At 46.1% G+C, this 21,075-nt stretch overlaps 1 protein-coding gene across 5 annotated transcripts in view; it reads right to left on the bottom strand.

Moving 5' to 3' along the window:
• Positions 1–21,075, bottom strand: part of AXIN1 (axin 1) — a 177,438-nt gene that overhangs the window by 40,806 nt on the left and 115,557 nt on the right. For 4 of the 5 annotated variants that reach the window (XM_073362703.1, XM_073362701.1, XM_073362704.1 and 1 more), the window contains 3 exons: positions 15,137–15,233; positions 13,987–14,049; positions 2,739–2,876 (listed from right to left, as the gene is read on the bottom strand). In XM_073362703.1, the coding sequence (XP_073218804.1) occupies positions 2,739–2,876; positions 13,987–14,049; positions 15,137–15,233 (298 nt within the window). The remainder of the gene's footprint in view (positions 1–2,738; positions 2,877–13,986; positions 14,050–15,136; positions 15,234–21,075) is intronic. The other variant, XM_073362705.1, reaches the window with a different exon arrangement.

Below are 21,075 nucleotides of genomic sequence, written 5' to 3'. Positions count from 1 at the left end.
GGGATCCACAACAAATTTTAAATCAAAATGGCGGTCCTTGGGTTGCTAAAGTTGGAGAACCACTGCTCTAGCAGATAGGTATCTGCTGATTTTGATACTGCTGCTGGCAGCGTTTGCTAGCAGAGGCAGAGGGCTGGGACAACATGTAGTAATTGGGACCACAGATTTACCCCACTTGTGAGCCTAACTGTGGAACTGTAAATTAAAGTTAATAAACTGCCACAATAACCTATAACAAACTGCCACAATAACCTATAATGAATGGGAAAAGGTGCAAAAGGGAGTCAGAAAGACTGAATTAGTCCAAACAAAACGGCCCTCTCATATAATTCAAGGATTGTGTTAAAATCATGTTTGGTGAACATGTGGGACCACAAATCAGTGAACCAGAATTGGCACGTGGGAAATTAGGCCTAACTGGTGAACCAAATAAGGAGAAGATAGGTTATTCTGCCCATCACTCCCTTTGGTGCCCTCACACAGAGACTTGAAGGGGAGCTGGCTACTATGACGCTGAGGGCATGAAAGACAAGAGAACAGGAGAAGGAGCAATCTTCACCATTCTGGCTGCTGCCCCACTAACTCTTGGGATCTACGGTGACACTGTTTGTCCTTCTTCATCCTAATCCTGAGAGAGACCCTGACCAGACCAGGCAGGACAGAGGGAGCCAAATGACATCGCCACCTTCACTGGCTCCAGCTGAATCCCAACCACCATCTGGGAAGTGAGGCCTTGTCACTCTTGTACCCCCCAGGTGTTCTTTTCCTTCCCCACCTTATTTCTTCTCTTTCCTATCCCTCTCCTTTTGCCTTCTGTTTCATAAGAGTCAGGTTTAGCTGGCCAAGACTGCATTTTTGCAGCACTGCTGTAGGCTGTGACCAGTCACAGCTAAAAGCAATGCCCTAAATAGCCGGGGGCTGGTACAAGTTTGCCAGGTCTTGCAGTGAGACAGGGTGGGTGAGGAGCATCTTTTACTGAGCCAACTTCTCTTGGTATAAGAAACTACCTTTTGAGCTTCACTGAGCCCTTCTGCAGGACTGGAAAAGGTAACCAATTGTCCAAACAGTGCGCTAGCCTTGTGTTTCTCCAGCAGTGAGGTTGCAAGTGAAAGTCAACACCAGAGACAGAAGCTGCATTTTTAATCTTTGCCGTTCTCATATGGGTCTCATTTTGTCTTCTAGGAAATGTGACTGGACTTTTCACAACAGCAGCAACGACAAAAGCTCCAGCCCATCTCATCTAAGTGCTCTTTTTTCTAAAAAGGACAGTTATTACCATGTTTAATATAATTGAAGAGACTGTCAGACCAGGTTTTCCCCCTTAAAGACTCTCTCCTGCTAAAGGGAAAGGGAAGATGGAATGTGGTTAAAATGAAAGCCTTACATTTCAACTGATTTAATGTTTCCTTCTTTTCTCTACCCTAATAAAGGGGTAAAGGATTTTTAATGGCATGTTTGCCATGGCACTAAGCAGGCTTAGGGCTCTGTATACCAAACCCTGAGCCTTGTTTATTACAGGTAATGTTGGACAGTTTCAGGGTCACATTAGCACTTTTGACGCTTTGGTCCCTTTACTCCATCTAAATTAATACACCAGAGTGGCAAGTGAAGGCATTGGGCAATGGTGTGGATGTGGGAGAGAGCAGAGAGGTCCAGGACTATACAAACAGAGAGTACCACAAGTCAGGACTGAGGGGCATCAGCCAGTGGTAAAGAGCTGTCGGGGGCAGGTCAGGAAGAGCAGAAGTTAGCACAGAAGTTAGCACCTAGAATCTAGGCAGAAAAGACCAGGTAAGTCACCATCATCAACTCCTCTCTGCCAACTCACAGGTACTAAAGCAAGCTATTTAAGCATGGAGTAGATATGGGGATAGACGCTTGTGTTGACATTCAAATCCCCTACCCATCTACGTCTGGATCAGTTACAATGTACATCAGACATTCCAATCCACTACACTAGCATCTCAAAAAGAAATTTCTGACAAATTCATAAAATTCATATTTATGCTGGTGAAACATCTTTGATTGACAGCCCTGGACACTTAACCCGACTACAGAACCACAGTGCGAGCAGTGGTACTTCAAGCCTGCCCCACACCAGCTGGCATCATTCTTTGTCCTGATGCCAACATGCCACCCTTAGGGGTAAAATGATAGTTTCAGATGCCATTGAGTCCTTGGACACTCAGCTGAGGCAGCCAACAGGGGAGCCCTTTGGTTTTGAGGGGTGGTGATTTTAGTATGTGGACAGTCATCCTCTAGGAACTGAGATGCACAAACTAATTTTGCTTAGGACTCTAGCTATACAGTTGCAGACTGTGATTTTAAGTAACACACTGATGCACTCAGCAAAACATCCTGTACTTACAAAATAGTATTTACACTTATCTAGGAACACAGAACACCAGAAGTATACAGGGGCTCCGTGAACCCTCTGAGCTTTCTGACAAAATGTCTCACATAGGACTGACCCGACTTTCTCCCATTCCCAGCCTGCCATGGAGCTAAGAGCCTGCTATGATTTTTTGGCTAATCCAGGGCTCATCACTAAAAAAACATTCCCAGGTGTCCCACCTGGTCATTTAAGCTCTCGTGAAACATCATACGGCTCAGCAGCATCATGACCTATGACAATGTAGTGTTACTCAATACACCTGCTGCTGAAGGATTCCCACAGTGCAAGTTATTCAGACAACCTGTATTTCCCATTTTCCAGAGATTCTGAGGCTACTACTAACCGCTCGAACACGTTTAAGGCGCTCCTCTAATTTCTCCTCTGCTTCACGTTCCCTTTGTACTTCCTCCAGGCGATTGATCAGCTCTGCAGCAAACTTCTGTGGTTCAACATGGATATCCTTTGGCATTCGGTATGTACGCTGAAGGAAGAACACACCATCGGTTAGCAAAAGGAGCAATAAACTGAAGCCAAAACTTTAAAATCTTAAAGGGAATCCTATCTCAGCTTGGCATGCCATTGTCCTACCAGTGATCAGGCTGTGCTAGGAGGGTAGAATTTGGGTTGGCTGGTGAACAACCCAAAGGGATAGTTTGGTCCATGCCAACAGCATTCCACTGATGAAACCAGAGTTCTGCTCTGCTTTCTGGGACCTCCTTCCGCACCCCATCTACACAGCTCCTTAATGATGAAGTGATTTTCTAGAATGAAAACTCCAGGGATGTGGTTATCATTGAATAACCAAACTCTGTTGCAGGCATGCCAGTGCTCAGTCCTTGCTGCTTATACAAGTTAAATGTAATACTACTCTTACGAAAGGGCTGAAACATCAGGAATTTGTAGCAGAAAAGTTACCATCTTTTCATTTAACAGACCAGGGGATTCTAACATGCATACCTGGCTTCTGTCCCAGACCCACCAATCTAGGCTGGTGAAGGTTACCTACTTATCCATGTAAGCCTGGCCCAATGAGGCCAAAAAGGGTGAACTCTTTTGGCCTCTCGCCTGCTGGGATCTTCCTTTCAGTTACATCCCACAGAGTTTGTGCTACTTAACCCAAGCACAAAATGCAACTGTTTCCCATGAAGCATCCTCTCTAACTGGAATAATGACACAACACAACTGCAACTAGTTCTCTTCAAAGTCACGCAAAGGCTGCTGTTTTAGTCTCCTCAAAAAAGTCATATTTTGTCATTTTATAAAGTGCAAAAAGATAGATATAATTTGATATTAACTAGAGAAAACAGCTCCAGCCTTACATTTTCTGATAACTCTAAAAGGCAGCATGCTGTCCTGAGCTGGCCAGATGGTAAGACAGGGATGGGGAAGAAAGACTAAAGGAGCATTTTGCTAAGGAAACAAGACAGGTAAAAGAATGATTTGCTGCTTGTTCCATGGGGCAGAGAGACGCCTATCCACAGGGAGTAGAAGAGGGCTACTTTTTCTACTTTTCCCTATGCCAAAATATGCTGCACCTGGGGAGCTGAACGATGGAACAGTGATATGCCCCGTACCGAGCTATCAAACTGACAACAATTGCATTTGCTGCATTTTCTCCATTACCCTTTATTCTATTGCTCTGATGACCATGTGAAATGACTTATCCCAACCAAAGATTTCACGAATGCTGAAAACAAGACGGAAAGTACAGTCACATGGAGACAGAATATGTTGTTACATGAAAAAGGAAGAGGGAGATGTACATTTTCTACAACCAGAGACAACACAAGGAAACAAGGAAGCAAAACAGCAGGTGTGTTGGCCCACTGGAGCAGGAGGACTTATGCAGTATACTCGGCACCAGCCCTTTAACAGGTAAACTCCAAAATTTGGCAGTCTGCACCTTTAAATTTGTAAATAAACACAGTAACCACTTGATCCCCATGTTTAAACAAGGACCCTGACCTGAGCCAGGGCTCCGGGCTAGGACCAAGGAGCTCCTCTCCTGTCCCAGCCCCAGTGATGAAGTAGTACCTGCTGGCTCCTGATTGGTTAGCGTCTCTTTCTGGCCTTTCTACGCCCCATGAGGGCTAAGTCCTGTGAAGGTTCTTCTTAGGCAGGGGAATGTCGAGGCACCAGTGCTTCCCCCAAAATGTGAGAAGGCCGGATAGACACTGTCATATGCAGGATAACGTATATAAAGAATGGCTAGGATACCAGAAATACACTTCTCCCTGGGAATCCTACTGACTGAGGAGCAGAGACCAAATCTCTGTGAACTCTTCACATTTCTTTCTCATGCAGAACACGAGAATTAATCTACAGTTCAATAAGGATGATAGAAATAATGCAAATCTCTGTGAAATCTTCATGTTTCTTTCTCATGCAGAACACGAGAGTTAATCTACAGTTCAGTAAGGATGATAGAAATAATGCATATCTGCAAGACTTACAAGTGCATCCAAACTCTGCTTCTGCTCTGCCCCAGCACAGGCTGGGGTGGGAGTCAGGAAAAGGAAGGTTATATTTAACATAGCCCTTACAGGAGGCCAGAGCTCCTCTTATGGAAGCAACAAGTTGAGAACACCTTTTATTACATAAAAACCCATGTCAAAGATTGAAGCAATGGGCTTTGCTCATTGGCCTCAGTGACTGAAACTGTGCTGGAAAGTACAGCTGATCAATGGCTAAATGACATGGGCTACAAGTATTCTGGCCCATGACAGCTTTCCTATCCCCCTCCCTTCTCTTGCACTGTAGGTTTGCAATAGCATGTAGACCCAATGCTCCTGAAGGATTTCTGCAGCCAGCATGTAATTCTTACCCAAAGGGATTCCTGGAAGAAAGTGCCTGATCTACATGAACCAATGGAAGGAGTGATGCAATGGGGTGCTGTTCTCCAAATGCCTTTGGGAGGCAGGTCTGGACTGGTGACAACACAGGACATAAGGTGACTGCGGACTAGAGGGGCCACACCCCAACCTGAAGAGACTGTAAGTAGGAAGGCAGGTGAACACAGACTTGCTGCAGGGAGCATGCTACTGGAGTCGCTTCCCACAGGAGCCTGGGCTGGGACCCAGTGGAAAGGGAGGGCCCAGGTCCCCTACCACACCCCCTTAAGGGCCTAGGCCTGGAGGTGGGTGGCAGGCTGAGGAGTTCTGGCTTGAAGGTCAGGAGCAGGCACCCCTACCACCTGACAGAGAGGCCAGAAGCCAGGTGCACTAACCTCTAGGCCACCAGTCCTCCGAGCTCCTATCACAAAGTCCTTCAGCTTGCATTCTGACTTGTGAAAGAAATACAGCTGGATTTATTCAAACTGTGCTTCTGCCTCACCTGGGATTTCTGGTGAAGAAGTGGGACTCGTTTGGTCCTAAGGGGGAGGAGGAAGATGAGGATGATTTGGGCTGGCAGAGTGGGAAAAGGGTTTATCTTCTCAGAGATCTCTGTAAGGAGTCTCACAACAATGTGGGGTCCTTAGAGAGGAGAGCAAGGTCAGATGTGCCCCCTCCATCTGCAGGCAGGCCTGAAGAATCCCAGGATTTTAGCACTTGCACTAATGGAATCCTGTGCCATATAGTCGAGTCTCACTGCTGTAAGGCAGTGGTTCTCAACCAGGGGTCTGGGGCCCCCTGAGGGGCCACAAGCAGGTTTCAGGGGGGCCGCCAAGCAGGGCAACCAAAAGACTCTGAGGGGTTCTGAGCAGATAGCTGTTTCTGACTGAATATCTGTAAGCAACAACAAAGCACAGGAAGATTAGATGGCTGTGGCCATCTGGATACCTTCAGCTCAAGGGTTTTCCAGACTGTCCTTCTACCTACTGGTTGAAGAGAACCTGAAGATTGACACTGGATTCCAGGGGAAGGTCTGATGGCTTGGATCATGAAGCCATGGGTGACAGTGTATTAGGAGGGGATCGCTAGAGACTGTAGATGGATGTTTGTAGATCCTCTGGACATTCGGGTGGTGGGTGGGACACGCAGAATCCAGTCCTGACACTTTGTCCCTTCTCAGGGCTCTGAAGATATAGAATTCGGAGGTAATGGAGACACATCCCAAGGTGAACATTTCTGCAACTGCAGGGTGAACTGGGAGGACATGCTTCAAAGATGAGTGACCCCTTCTCAACATCCCGCATTTTCTGCTCCACAGTGGAACTGTATGGAAGCCGTTACTTCCAATATGTATGGGCCGTCCTGTGAGGGTTTTCTGGGGAGTTGGCAACTGGAGGAAGGTCAGGATCAGATCCTCTCTTCCTTTGCCTGGGTGATCCCGGTCTCTCAGGGGCATGCTGTGAAGAGCTGTAATTTCCTGCTTGTGGGGAGCTGCAAAGAGGTCCCTAGAGATGACTGAGGAAGGGACTGGTGAGGCTGCAGCAAGCTCTCCTGGAGAATATCATGGAACGGTCTTTCACAGGTGCATACAAAAAGACTGCCAAGGACTTGTGGACCCAGGTAAAGGCCCCTGAGTTGAGGGTTTTCTGGGGGACTCTGGAAGGAAAGGGTCCCTTACACGTCCATGGAATTGTCCTCCTGGAAGTTCCTGTCGGAGTGCTGGTTCCCCAAATGTATTCTGGTGAATTCCCACTCTGAGTGTCGACACCTGACAGAGATGTCTGTCTGACGCAGGGCTGCTCCCGCTGTGACCTGGCTGCAGTGGATCTACTTGGCCGTGGGCTGGTGGCCAGGCCCTTCACACAGAACAGGCCTGCTACGGGGGCCTGCAATGCACCGGCATGGGCAGTGCATTCCCTGTGTGTTTCCTCATTTCTTCTGGGAATACACTTGCCCTTCTCATTCTCCATGTTGCTCCAGGGCTCCACTTGAGTCCAAGAATGAGATGGAGCGTCTTCAGAGACATAACAGCTGCAGCTGTTTCCCTGAGAAACAGGAGAACTGAAAAATGTCTTCGCACTTGCTGGAGAGAGGAGGAACTGGGCCCAAAGATTCTATCTCATGGATCACTGCCTGCCTGAGAGGCAGGTGAGACACAAACCCACTGCCCGTTCTAGTGGCAAGAAGCTGGTTGACAGAAGAAAACACTAAACTCCTAAAGCATTTCTAGACACTGTAAAATGTGTGGACTAGGTAGAACACAGGATGGCATGGGTTGGACTGAATGTTTTACTGGAGCTCATTTCAAGTGCCCTATAAAACTCCCTTGTGCGGATTCACCATTTCTGATTAGCTTGGCCATTTCTAAGCTCATGCTGGTAAACTGACTCTCTAGCATCATCAGGTAATCTTAATAGGTTGTACTTTATACACCTTATCACAAAGGTGCTGTCATAACGCTGCTCCTGTCTCCACCTGTGCCTGTGTTCAGATAGACAACCTAACCACGGATGCCACTACCCAGATCCTGGTGTGCGTTTGCAGTCTGTGGCCTGCCTTTCCCATTCACAGAAAGGCAGGCTGGGGGGACCATCATCCACCAGGAAGCAGGTGGGAGAGCTACAGGAGGAGGTGGCTAGGCTGAGGAGCATCCATGCCCATGAGGAATTCCTTGAGAGTATTCATATGGAGACATGCAAGGCTGAGGACTGCTGTCACACCACCCGGGGAGGAGGATAAGGCTCTGTCACAGGGAGGACACTGGCAGCTGGTTACTTCTGGCAGCAGGCAGTGCTCTATTCCTACTCCCAACCCACCCACCATGGTGATGGAAAACTGTTATGCTGCCCCGGCAATGAGTGACGAGGAACCACCCCCAAAGGTGGAGGAGGAGAAGCCATGAACCCCCAAGGCTGGGAAGATCGTAGCCACCACTCCCAGGAGGAAATGTAGGATAGTGGTGGTTGGTGACTCTCTTCTGAGGGGGATGGAGGCACCCATCTGTCGCCCTGACTTGGGATCCCGGGAGGTATGCTGCCTGTCAGGGCCCCGTATCCGAGACATTACAGAGGGATTGTTGAGGATCATCCAGCCCTCTGACTACTACCCCCTGCTACTCATCCATGTGGGCACTAATGATACTACAAGGTATGACCCTCAGCAGATCAGAAGTGGCCCTGGGAGTAAGGGTGAAGGAGTTGGGAATGCAGGTGGTGTTCTCTTCAATCCTTCTGGTCAAGTGTAGGGGCCCAGGCAGAGACAGATGCATCCTGGAGATGAATGCCTGGCTGAGAGGATGGTGTCGCCAGGAGGGCTTCAGCTTCCTTGACCACAGGATGCTGTTCCAGGAAGGACTGCTAAGCAGAGATTGGGTCCACCTATCGAGGAAGGGGAAGAGCATATTTGGATACAGACTGGCTAACCTAGTGAGGAGAGCTTTAAACTAGGTTTGAAGGGAGCAGGTGACCAAAGCCCCCAGGTAAGTCAAAAACATGGAGACCTGGGAGAAGGGTCGGAATTTGGGTGAGCATGGCCTGTTATAGCAGGGATAAGGGAAAGACAAGACAGAACGGGGATTGGGGGGGAGAAATCAAATCAGTGTCTTAGATGTCTGTATACTAATGCAAGAAGTATGAGGAATAAACAGGAAGAACTCAAAATGCTAGTAAACTAACACAACTAGTAGGATAATACGTATGACTGAAATATTGGTATAGAAGGGTACAGCTTGCTCAGAAAGGACAGGCAGGGAAAAAAGGGAGGAGGTGTTGCCTTATTTATTAAAAATGTATATACTTGGACTGAGGTTGAGATGGAAATAGGAGACAGACTTGTTGAAAGTCACTGGGTAAGGATAAAAGGAGTAAAAAACAAGGGTGATGTCATGGTAGGGGGTCTACTACAGACCACCAAACCAGGAAGAAGAGGTGGATGAGGCCTTTTTTAAACAAACTAACAAGATCATCCAAAGCACAGGACTTGGTGGTGATTGGGGACTTCAACTACTCAGACATCTGTTGGGAAAATAACACAGCAAGGCACAGATTATCCAACAAGTTCTTGGAATGTACTGGAGATAATTTTTTATTTCAAAAGGTGGAGAAAGCTACTATGGGAGAGGCTGTTCTAGATTTGATTTTGACAAATAGGGAGGAACTGGTTGCAAATTTGAAAGTGGAAGGCAGCCTGGGTGGAAGTGATCATGAAATGATAGAGTTCATGATTCTAAGGAATGGTAGGAGGGAGAACAGCAAAATAAAGACAATGGATTTCAAGAAGGCAGATTTTACCAAACTCAGGGATTTGGTAGGTAAGATCCCATGGGAAGCAAGTCTAAGAAAAACAATTGAAGACAATTGTCAGTTTTTCCAGGAGACATTATTAAGGGCACAAGAGCAAACTATCCCACTGGGTAGGAAAGATAGGAAGTATTGCAAGAGACCACCCTGACTTAACCAGGAGATCTTCAATGATCTAAAAATCAAAAAAGAGTCCTACAAAAAGTGGAAACTAGGTCAAATTATAAAGACTGAATATAAACAAACAACACAAGTATGTAGGGACAAAATTAGAAAGGCCAAGACACAAAATGAGATCAAACTAACTAGAGAAAATGGGTAACAAGAAAACATTCTACAAATATATTAGAAGCAAGAGGAAGACCAAGGACAGGCTAGGCCCATTACTCAATGGGCTGGGGGAGGGGAGGGGGGGAGAAGAAAGAGGGGAGAAACAATAACAGAACATGTGGAAATGGCAGAGGTGCTTAATGACTTCTTTGTTTTGGTTTGAAAGTTGGTGGTGATTGGATGGCTAACATAGTGAATGCCAGTGAAAATGAGGTAGGATCAGAGGCTAAAATAGGGAAAGAACAAGTTAAACATTACTTAGACAAGTTAGATGTCTTCAAGTCACAAGGTCCTGATGAAATGCATCCTAGAATACTCAAGGAGCTGACTAAGGTGATATCTGAGCCATTAGCGATTATCTGTGAAAAGTCATGGAAGACGGGAGAGATTCCAGAAGATTGGAAAAAGGCAAATATATAATGCCAATCTATAAACAGGGAAATAAGGACAACCTGGGGAATTACAGACCAGTCAGCTTAACTTCAGAAAGACAATGGAGCAAATAATTAAGGAATCAATTTGCATACATCTAGAAGATAATAAGGTGATAAGTAACAGCATAGATTTGTCAAGAACAAATTGTGTTAAATCAACTTGATAGCTTTCTTTGACAGGGTAACAAGCCCTGTGGATGGGGGAAAGCAGTAGATGTGGTATATCTTGACTTTAGTAAAGCTTTTGATATTGTCTAGCATGACCTTCTTATAAACAAACTGAGGAAATGCATCCTATATGGAGCTACTATATGCAACCTATATGGTGCACAACTGGTTGGAAAACTGTTCCCAGAGAGTAGTTATCAGTGGTTCACAGTCATGCTGGAAGGGCATAATGAGTGGGGTCCCACAAGGAACAGTTCTGGGACCGATTCTGTTCAATATCTTCATCAATGATTTAGATAATGGCATGGAGAGTACACTTATAAAGTTTGTGGATGATACGAAGTTGGGAGGGGTTGCAAGTGCTTTGGAGAACAGGATTAAAATTCAAAATGATCCGGACAAACTGGAAAAATGGTCTGAAGTACACAGGATTAAATTCAATAAGGACAAATGCAAAGTACTCCATTTAGGAAGGAACAATCAGTTGCACACATACAAAATGGGAAATGACGGCCTAGGAAGGAGTACTATGGAAAGGGATCTGGGGGTCATAGTGGACCACAAGCTAAATGAATCAACAGTGTAACACTGTTGCAAAAAACAAAACAAAAGAAAAACAAACCTCATTCTACGATGTATTAGCAGGAGTGTTGTAAGCAAGACACAAGAACTAATTCTTCTGCTCTACTCTGCGCTGATTAGGCCTCAACTGGAGTATTGTGTCCAGTTCTGGGCGCCACGTTTCAGGAAAGATGTGGACAAATTGGAGAAAGTCCAGAGAAGAGTGACCAAAATGATTAAAGGTCTAGAAAACATAACCTATGAGGGAAGATTGAAAAAACTGGGTTTGTTTAGTCCGGAAAAGAGAAGACTGAGAGGGGACATGATAAAGTTTTCAAGTACGTAAAAGGTTGTTACAAGGAGGAGGGAGAAAAATTGTTCTTCTTAACCTCAGAGGATAGGACAAGAAGCAATGGGCTTAAATTGTAGCAAGGGAGGTTTAGGTTGGACATTAGGAAAAACTTCCTAACTGTCAGCGTGGTTAAGCACTGGAATAAATTGCCAAGGGAGGTTGTGGAATCGCCATCACTGGAGATTTTTAAAAGCAGGTTAGACAAACACCTGCCAGGGAGGTCTAGATAATACTTAGTCCTGCCATGAGTGCAGGGGACTCGGCTAGATGACCTTTCAAGGTCTCTTCCAGTCCTATGATTCTATAAAAGGCTCTATAATCAATTTCACATTTGTGTAGCACCCATCAGAGAAGCTGCTAAACGGGGGGTGGGGGTGGGGGGGCAAACTATGACCCACAGGCTGGATCTGGCCTGTCAGGGCTTTCAATCCGGCCCGCAGGATTGCCAGCCCCGTGGTGCAGCAGGGCTAAGGCAGGCTCCCTGACTGCTCTTGTCCCGCACCGTTCCCAGAAGCGGCCAGCACCACATCCCTGCGGCCCCTGGCGGGGGTGGGGAAAGGGCTCCCTGTGCTGCCCTCACCTGCAGGCCCCACCCCATGCAGCTCCCATTGGCCAGGAACGTGGAACCACAGCCAATGGGAGCTTCAGAGATGATACCCAGAGGTGAGGGGAGCGCAATGGGGAGCTGCATGCCCCAACCCACCCCCATGAGCCACTGCTGGACATGCTGGCCACTTCCAGGAGCGGTGCAGGGCCGGGAGCGGTGCGGGGCCAGGGCAGGAACCCCCTCCTCTCCTCTTTCTCCCCTAAGTACACCAAGTCCCCGCTCCTCCCCGTCCCAGCGCTTCCCGCCCGCCACAGAACAGGAGTTTGGCGGCGCTTAGGACTTTCCGGGAGGGAGGGGGAAGAGTGGGGACACAGCGAGCTCGGGGGAGGAGGCGGTAAAGAGGCGGGGCAGGGGTGGGGACTTGGGGGAAAAGGGTGGAATTGGGGAGGGGCAAGGATGGGTGGGGGCGGGGCCAGGGGGGCATTGAGCACCCAGGGGGCAGAGGGGAAGTCAGCGCCTATGCCCTGAACCCCTCCTGCACCCTGCATCCCAATCCTGAGCTCCCTCTCGCACTCCGCACCCCCTGACCTGAGCACCCAACCCCCTGCCCTGAGCCCCCGCTGCACCGTGTACCCCAACCTCTTGCTCTGAGGCCTCTAACTCCCTGCCTTGAGCCCCCTGCCGCACACCTCCTGCACCCCAACCCCCTGCCGCACCCCACACCCCTCCTGCGGCCCAACCCCCTGCCCTGAGCCCCCTTCTTCACTCCGCACCCCTCCTGCACCTGAACCCGCTGTGCCCCAGCCCTACATTCATGGCCCTGCATACAATTTCACCAGCCAGATGTGGCCCTCGGGCCAAAAAGTTTGCCCACCCCTGAGCTAAACTCTTCACTGGTAAATGAATGGTGAGGTCCCTAGCGGACTTTGTGAACACAGCTTCCTTCCTGGTAAAGGCGACTATACCATAATAAGGGAATTACGCAATGCATTCTGCAAGAACTATCTGAATTAGTTACATTATAGCAATTGGCTATTCTGATAAGGTTTGTGTCCTGTTGTGAAATCCTCCACCGAAGTCAATGGGTTATTACTGCCTGTCCGAGAGTGTGCTACAGATCAGGTCTAGACAGGTGCAGGGATTACTTTAACTATAGGTCATACTACATAGCAGTGACTGATTTTGGAAAGCAACAATGGAAAAATGTATCCACTTAGAAGTTAATTGGGTAGATTTAATTCGACACACCTGCATTTAATTTTAATTTTAAAAAACGAACTTTATAAAATGCCACACTGGTGTGTGCTAAAACATATTGTCTAATTACCTTCTCGTTTCACAGTGGATGGATAAAGTGAGGGCAGAGCAGTGCCTCTCTGAAGTCTATGCCAATTCCATGCCAGTAATTGGCAGGCAGGAGGTGCCACAGTGTCTGAACTAAACTCTTATTCCCTGGAGAGAGACTAGAACTAACTTGCTTCCTCAGTCCTCTCAAATATAAATATGCAATGAAATATCTTCTCCCCTGGGACTTAAAATTAAAGCACAAAACTTAATAGGAAAACTGTATCTTTCCTTGTGGAGTGTCTGTGTGAAATTTACAAGGAGCAGGTAATTCTCAAAGAACATGCTGATAAGCACTACAGTAGAAACGTTTACAAGCAGCAGGTGTCCAATTTAAACCTTGCCTTTTAAAAAAAAACCTGTTTCCCAAAAAAGTCAATAAAATTTCATGCTAAGTAAAACTAATTAGCTTGCGAGTAACCACTGCTGGAATGACACTTATTCATCTCAACAAAAGAAATATCTGGCAGATGGAAGTTCGTTAAGGCAGAGTTTGCCATACATATTTTATGCGCCACACTCAGAATTTATAACCTGCGGTTCACTGAAGCGTTGCCAGTACACTTGATCAATAGAAAGCCACTATTATTTTTATCCAAAAGGTAAAGCTGCTGACAGGCTTTGAAGTCAAAGAATATTCACTCAGTGGTTCCCGCTGTTCGGCAATTGAAAAAAAAAAAAAAAGGCCAAGCCTTCAAATTTCAACTCTAACAAAGCAATGCTTACAGTAAAAACGGCAGCAGCGGGAAATAAAAAGGCACCCAGCCAGTCTTTTCGACAGCAACCACACTGTGAAAGCAAATATGTGAAAGGAGAAGAGGCTGAACAACGGTGGCTAGTAAGCTTCCATAGCCAGGGCTTTTATTTTCAACCCAATGATCAAAGCTCAGGAGACCCTCTTAAATCATCAGGAAAATAATCTAATTTAAAAGGCAAAACAAAGATTTAAAACACAAGATTAAAACAAGCGTGGATTTTGCCTGCATTGCACTGCTTCTGAACAGGCAGGATGAGAGTGACTATGCTAAGTGAAATCATTTCTCGGAGGACAGGGACATTTTCTCAATTTGATTTGTGCTAGAGCACAGCTGCCCAAGGACGAAAGTAGTATCTTTATTTTCTGCTAAACATGACATGTCACATGTAACTTCTCGCTCAGGGGAAAAAAAGCTTACAGGGATCAGCAAATGTGCAGAAGTTGCTACAGAATCCAAAGGGTTATGCTAAGGGTCTAAGACCACGCTCTTTGCCTGATGAAACCGGGGAAAAACTAGAGACAAGAAAGGAGCCCACCTTTCTATCTTATATCCCAAAATAGTGGTCCTCTGCATCAGGATGGGCTGCCTGGACAGAAACACCAGTTGGAGACATGACATTTGTCAAATAGCCACCAATCCAGATCCCTAAATTGCCCCTAAATTTACATTATTTCTCTGCTCAGCTTTACTTTGTGCTAGATGGGTAGGAGCTACATGTTACAGAACTATATCCAAAATTAGCTCCAAAGTGCTTACTGTGAGGTGCCTGCCACCACAATATATGTGAGCTTGCAACTGTAGCTAGCCCAGCCATCTTACCCAACAACCCAACCCCTGTCCTGGATCCTCAAACAGGCAACTATTCACCAATTACCTTAAAGGGCTGTGCATTTTAAAATCCAGTGTTGAGTAGGCGTAACAGTTTTGAAGTGGACTATTCAACTTTGCCTCTCGAGAGCCCACTGGACCACCATTTTAAAAAGCAATGCACTCCCCTGTGACTCCCATACTATACTCCCATACCACCTGGAGACCTGATCTTTTGCTGACTAAGTGTGCACCTTCAGTCTCTCGTACTGGGAGATAAACTTCTCGACAGGCAGAGTATTGCTACTTACAGGAATGTGAGGTAGTGGCACACGTCCATTTGCTTTGGCACTTTCCTGCATCTCTCGGCGATGCTGCTTTCGGAGTCTGTACGGTGGGATCCCATCTCTGCCAGGACAAAACGACAATATGCGCCACTTTAGTGCCTTCCATGAGCTGATCTCAAAGCACACTACCTTCATTTAAGCGTCATAACTCCCTTCTGAAGCAGGTATATCTCTGTTTCATAGATGAGGAAACTGAAGGAGAAAGGTTCCTTGTACACTTGTCAAGTGAGCTGGTTATGGAAGATAGGAGCTAGTGAGGAGCAGTCAAATGTAAGAGAGTGCCACTTAAATATAACATATGAAGACAAGCAACTGAATAGTGACAAAATGTATATGTGCTTATATACAAATGCTAGAAGTCTAAACATTTTCCATCATTGTTTGCAGTGGTGTTGTACCCATGCTGATCCCAGGATATTGGACAGACAATGTGGGTGAGGTAATATCATTTATTGGACCTGCTTCTGTTGATGAAAGAGACAAGCTTTTGAGCTTTCAAAAACCTGTCTCTTTCACCAACAGAAGCTGGTCCAATAAAAGATACCACCTCTTCTCTCTAGAAGTCTACATACTAAGATGGGTGAACTTGAGTGCATTAAAGGAGGATATTGATATAACAGGCAACATGGAAACTTGGTGGAATGAAGATAATCAATGGGACACAGTAATACTAGGGTACAACATATCTAAGAATAAGAGAGTAGGTTGCACTGGTGGGGGAGTGGTACTACCTGTGAAAGAAAGCATTGAGTCAAATAAAGTAAAAATCTTAAATGACTCAAACTCTACCATAGGATCTCTATGGATAGAAATTCCATACTTGAACAATATGTGTACAGCAGTAGCATTATACTACTGACCATCTGACGGAGGATGGTGACAGTGACTGTGAAATACTCAGGCAGATTAGAGAGGCTGAAAAGGCAAAAAACACAATAATAATGGAGGATTTCAGGTATCTTCATATTGGCTGGGTATTATGGCAAGGCGCCTCCTTCGCCTCTCCAGGCAGTACAGGGGGCCTGGAGTAAATCAGTTTCATTCCAGAGAGATTTTATTCCTCACTCAGGTTTTATTTTTCAGTGTTTACAAGGTGGGTCTCAGGGTAGGCCCAAGGAGTGCTCTTCAGCCAAACAAACAAAAAAACAAGTTAATAACATAAAAAGATCGAAGAGTCATCTGTTTAGTGTGCAGTGGCAGTCAAAAAACTAACAGAATGCTAGGAACCATTAGGAAAGGAATAGATAATAAAACAATCATAATGCCCCTATATCATAATGCCACTATATACATCAATGGTACTCCTACACCTTGAATACTGTGTGCAATTCTGGTTGCCCCATCTCAAAGAAGATATATTGGAATTGGAAAAGGTACAGAATAGGGCAACAAAAATGAATCAGGGTATGAAATAACTTCCATGTGAGGAAAAGTTAAAATGACTGGGACTGCTCAGCTTAGAAAAGAGACGACAGAGGTCTATATAATCATGACTTGTGTGGAGAATGTGAATAGGGAAGTGTTATTTACACAACACAAGAACTAGCGCTCACCTAAGAAATTTATAGACAGCAGTTTAAAACAAGTAAAAGGCAGTACTTATTCACACAAAATGCACAGCCAACCTGGAGAACTAGTTGCCATGGGGTACTGTGAAGGCCAAAAGTATAGCTGGATTCAAAAAAGGATTAGATAAGTTTGATGGAGGATACTCCATCACTGGCTGTTAGTCAAGATGGTAGGGATGCAACCCCATGCTCTAGGTTTCCCTAAACCTCCAACTGGCTGAAGCTGGGACTGGGCGACAGGAGATGGATCACTCAAAATTGCCCTGTTCTGTTCATTCCCTCTGAAGCATCTGGCACTGGCCACAGTTGGAAGACAGGATACCGAGCTAGATGGACCATTGGTCTGACCCTGTATGGCCATTCTTATGTTCTTATAACTATATCTGCCTATATGACCACGAACTCCTACCAACATTTCTCTTTCTGTTCAAAACACTAGAAATTAAATGAGAAAATTTCATTAATGCAGTGTTCAGGTTCCCTGGCTGTATCTATTGCCCTTCCAGAATGTCAAGTTCAGCAAAATTCACTCCTTTCCTATCATCTTTCCCAGGATATAGAATTCCCCCTTTAATAAATTCACCCCAAGAGATGTTTCCAACCAAACCATGTGCTCATCCACATTTGCTAGCTTTCCCCCAGCACTTGGTTTAAAAATTTCTCTATAACCTCTTTTAATTTTACACGCCAGCGATCTGGTTCTGTTTTGGTCTAGGTGGAGCACCCATGGAAAAAACTTAGCGGGTGCTTAGCACCCACCAACAACCAGTACCCCCCCACGCCTCCTGGCCACTGATGGCCCTGCCAATCAACTCCTCCCTCTCAGCACATCCTGCCCTCCGCGATCAGCTGTTCCACAGCGTGCAGGAGGCACGGGGCGGGGAGGAGCGCGATGGGGTGCACTTGTGGGAAGGGGCGGAACTGGGTGGGAAGGGGGAGGGTGGGGGGAGGGAAGAGGTGGGGTGGGGGCTTGAGGGAAGGGGTGGGGTGGGGGCTTGAGGGAAGGGGTGGAGTAGGGGCAGGGTCTGGAGCTGAGTGGGAGTTGAGCACCCCCAGGGAAAGGAGGAAGCCGGTGCCTGTGGTGCAAGCAAACAATGTGTGTTTTAATACGGCTAAATGTAAATATATATAACCAGGAACCATGAATGTAGGCCATTCTTACATGATGGGGGACCATATCCTGGGAAGCAGCGACTCTAAAAAAGATTGAGGGTCATGGTGGAAAATCAGCTGAACATGAGCTCCCAGTGCAATGCTGTGGCCAAAAGGACGAATGTGATCCTTGGATGCATAATCAAGGGAATCACAAGCAGAAATAGAGAGGTTATTTTACCTCTGTATTTGGCAGTTGGTGCAACTACTGCTAGAATACCGTGTCCAGGTCTTGCGTCCTCAATTCAGGAAGTATGCTGATGAACTGGAGAGGGTTCAGAGGAAAGCTATGAGAATGATTAAAGGATTAGAATATCTGCCTGTAGTGGTAGACTCAAGGAGCTCAATCTATTTAGCTTAACAAAGAGAAGGTTAAGGGGTGGCTTGTTTATAGTCTATAAGTACCTACATGGGGAACAAATATTTAATGATGAGCTCTTCAATCTAGTGGAGAAAGGTCTAACATGATCCAATGGCTGGAAACTGAAGCTAGACAAATTCAGACTGGAAATAAGGCGTAATTAACCATTGGAACACACTACCATGGGCGGGGTCGGGGGGGAGGGAGATTCTCCATCCCCGGCATTTTTAAATCAAGACAGGATTTTTTCTAAAAGCTCTGCTCCAGATTTCGGGGCAGTTCTCTAGCCTGTGCTATGAAGGGTTCAGACTAGATGATCACGATGGTCCTTCTGGCTCGGAATCTATGAAGAAAATGTAGGGCTGACAGGCAGTACTGCCCCTATTCTCCCTGCCCTTCTCCTGTCACTCACCTCCATGTCTCCCTTTCCAGTATCCCATCCCACTCCTCCAACTTCACCTATGCCCCACTCCTTTCCATCCCTTGATCCACAACTGCTCTCCTACCAACTCATCCCTATTTCTTCCCCTCTCATAATCATCCATCTCCTTGTTGCACCCCAAAGCTCTTTGCCACCTCTGACAGCCCTGATCACCTTCCCCTCCCACAGAACATCTGCATGGGTAATTTATTCTCTTTTAAAAAATAATGTCTGTGCCTTCTGAATACTCTGCTGTCGTCCGATTACATCTCCCCAAAATACAAAAACCCTTGGACAGAGGCAGGTGGTAGCAAGAAGCCTCTTTTCTGTATTTCAGATTTCTGCCTATGGCTGGATTTGAGCTCACAGTGACCGGGCGTTGCTCAGGCTCAATGGCTGTAACATTCCTCCTTGAACTATTCAGTTCCCATGATTCATAGATAGCTTCCAACTGCCTTAGCCTCCATCTCTGCACATGCACAGTGTAATCTGTTTGGGGAGGGAGCTTTAGAACTGCTTCGTGCATGCTTAACTAGAGAACCAAACTCTTTGGCTAACAACTCTATAATTTGATTTCCCTCGAAGGGCTAGTGGGTGGCATGCACTCTTTTAGGGTAACTCTTGAGCGTTTTGAGTTCCTGGTGTAATTATCTCAGCCCTGGTTTGCTATCTATGTACAAAAAATAGAGATTGCTAAAACAAGTGAACTTAGAGAAAAACTGGGGTGGCTTTTTGGGGGGGAGAAAGGGGACTATAATTTGGAAATCCCTTGGTCATATGGCTCCAAATTTGCATCAGTAACCAAACCCCATGCCGCTAGGAGGCACACCAAATTTCAAGGCAATCTGAGTAACCAGGTGGATCTTAGAGCACTTAGAAGAGTTGTGCTTTAAACAGCCAGTCTTAACCTTCAGCATAGCACAGCTGATGCTCTGCTGTAATACAATGAGTAGACCACAGATTGGTCTGGGAGAGGAGGAGGAGGAGGAAGAAAAGGCAGTACAAGGATAACTACAGTGAGGAAAACTTAGCCTGGAAATCAGGGACACATTTTTAAATACTGAGGGTAGTTAACCACTGGAGCAGCTTCCAAAGGGATGTGGTGAATTCCCTATCACTGATATCTTTCTAAAAGATACTCTAACTCAACCAGAAGTTATGGGCTTGACCCAGGAATCACTGGATGAAAATTTATGACCTGTGCTATGCAGGAGGTCAGGCAAGATGATTGCCATGTTCCCTTCTGGCCTTAAAATCTATGGATTGTTACTGCATGGTTGGGTTCTGCTGAAAGTTCCAAAGAACAGTTTCTAATTAGCTCTGTTACCATGCATCTGAGGAGCCTCATCTCCCACATTCAGGTGCTATGGTGCATGACAGTAAGTGTGTTCCTCCTTTCCCCTTGCCCAGTGGCCTCTGAACCCACCCATCTGCTCTGAGGACACTGCCACATGTGGGTGGTGACTAGAGCTGGTCCACTCATCCACTGCAAGTAAACAGCCATTGTGAATGTTTAGTTTTTCCATCAAATAATTATTTGCATGTGTTTCCATTTTTGCACCCATACTGTGCCAATGCTCAGGAGGTTAGCCATTTGTTCAGACAGGTGTCTGTAAATTTGTTGTTCAGTGTTTAAGAGGGGACTGGTCTAGCTACTTAAAGAGTTTCTGTGTCATTTCACTAATTCCCTTCTGTTTTCTCCTTCAGCTCATGGATGAGCAGGGGAAATGCAGAGCACAATAAAGAAAGAGTCAGTGGCTGCAATTAAGTATATTTGGTTATTTTCCCAATTATTTTTGAATGGTTATAATGTTAGTGTATATGACTCATTTACTCAGAAAATGTCTGGCCCTTGATCCTAATATTTGTTAATGTTTAATAAATGTTTTGTAATTTAAGCTGTGAATAATGTAGCACACAGAGCTAGTTTATATCTAATTCAGCGTGTTCTGCTCATTACACAAGATGTTTCTCCAACACGGCGGAGACCAGCCTAGCTGATACCTTGGTTGCACTGGGGCTTTGCACATCTGAGGCAGAGTCAAGAGGAGCCAAGTAGATGCCTTGGCTGCCACTGAGAGAGAAGCAGCAGCATACAGAGCACAGAGAATTTGCTGAAAGGCAGGGCAAAGCACTATGTAACAGAGCTAGGCAGAGGCTTTGATCCACACTTGCACTGTGAGTCCCAGTGCAGGAGGGGCAATGCACAGCTAGCTCTGTGGTGGTGAACTCCGTCACAAAGTTCAGGGCAGCTGCACCTGTATTCCCCCTCTATGGGCCACCAAGGGCATCCACTGTAAGCTTTCATCTCCAAGCCATCACCTCCTTGGACAGAGAACCACATCTCACTCCCTCCTGACTGGGGTTTATCCAGGCTGTACAGTTCCCTGCCTATACTGTG

Source organism: Lepidochelys kempii, chromosome 10, assembly GCF_965140285.1.
Source record: "Lepidochelys kempii isolate rLepKem1 chromosome 10, rLepKem1.hap1, whole genome shotgun sequence".
Taxonomy (NCBI): Eukaryota; Metazoa; Chordata; order Testudines; family Cheloniidae; genus Lepidochelys; species Lepidochelys kempii.
The sequence above is the reverse complement of the archived record's forward strand: the minus strand, read 5'-3'. Positions and strand labels throughout refer to the sequence as shown.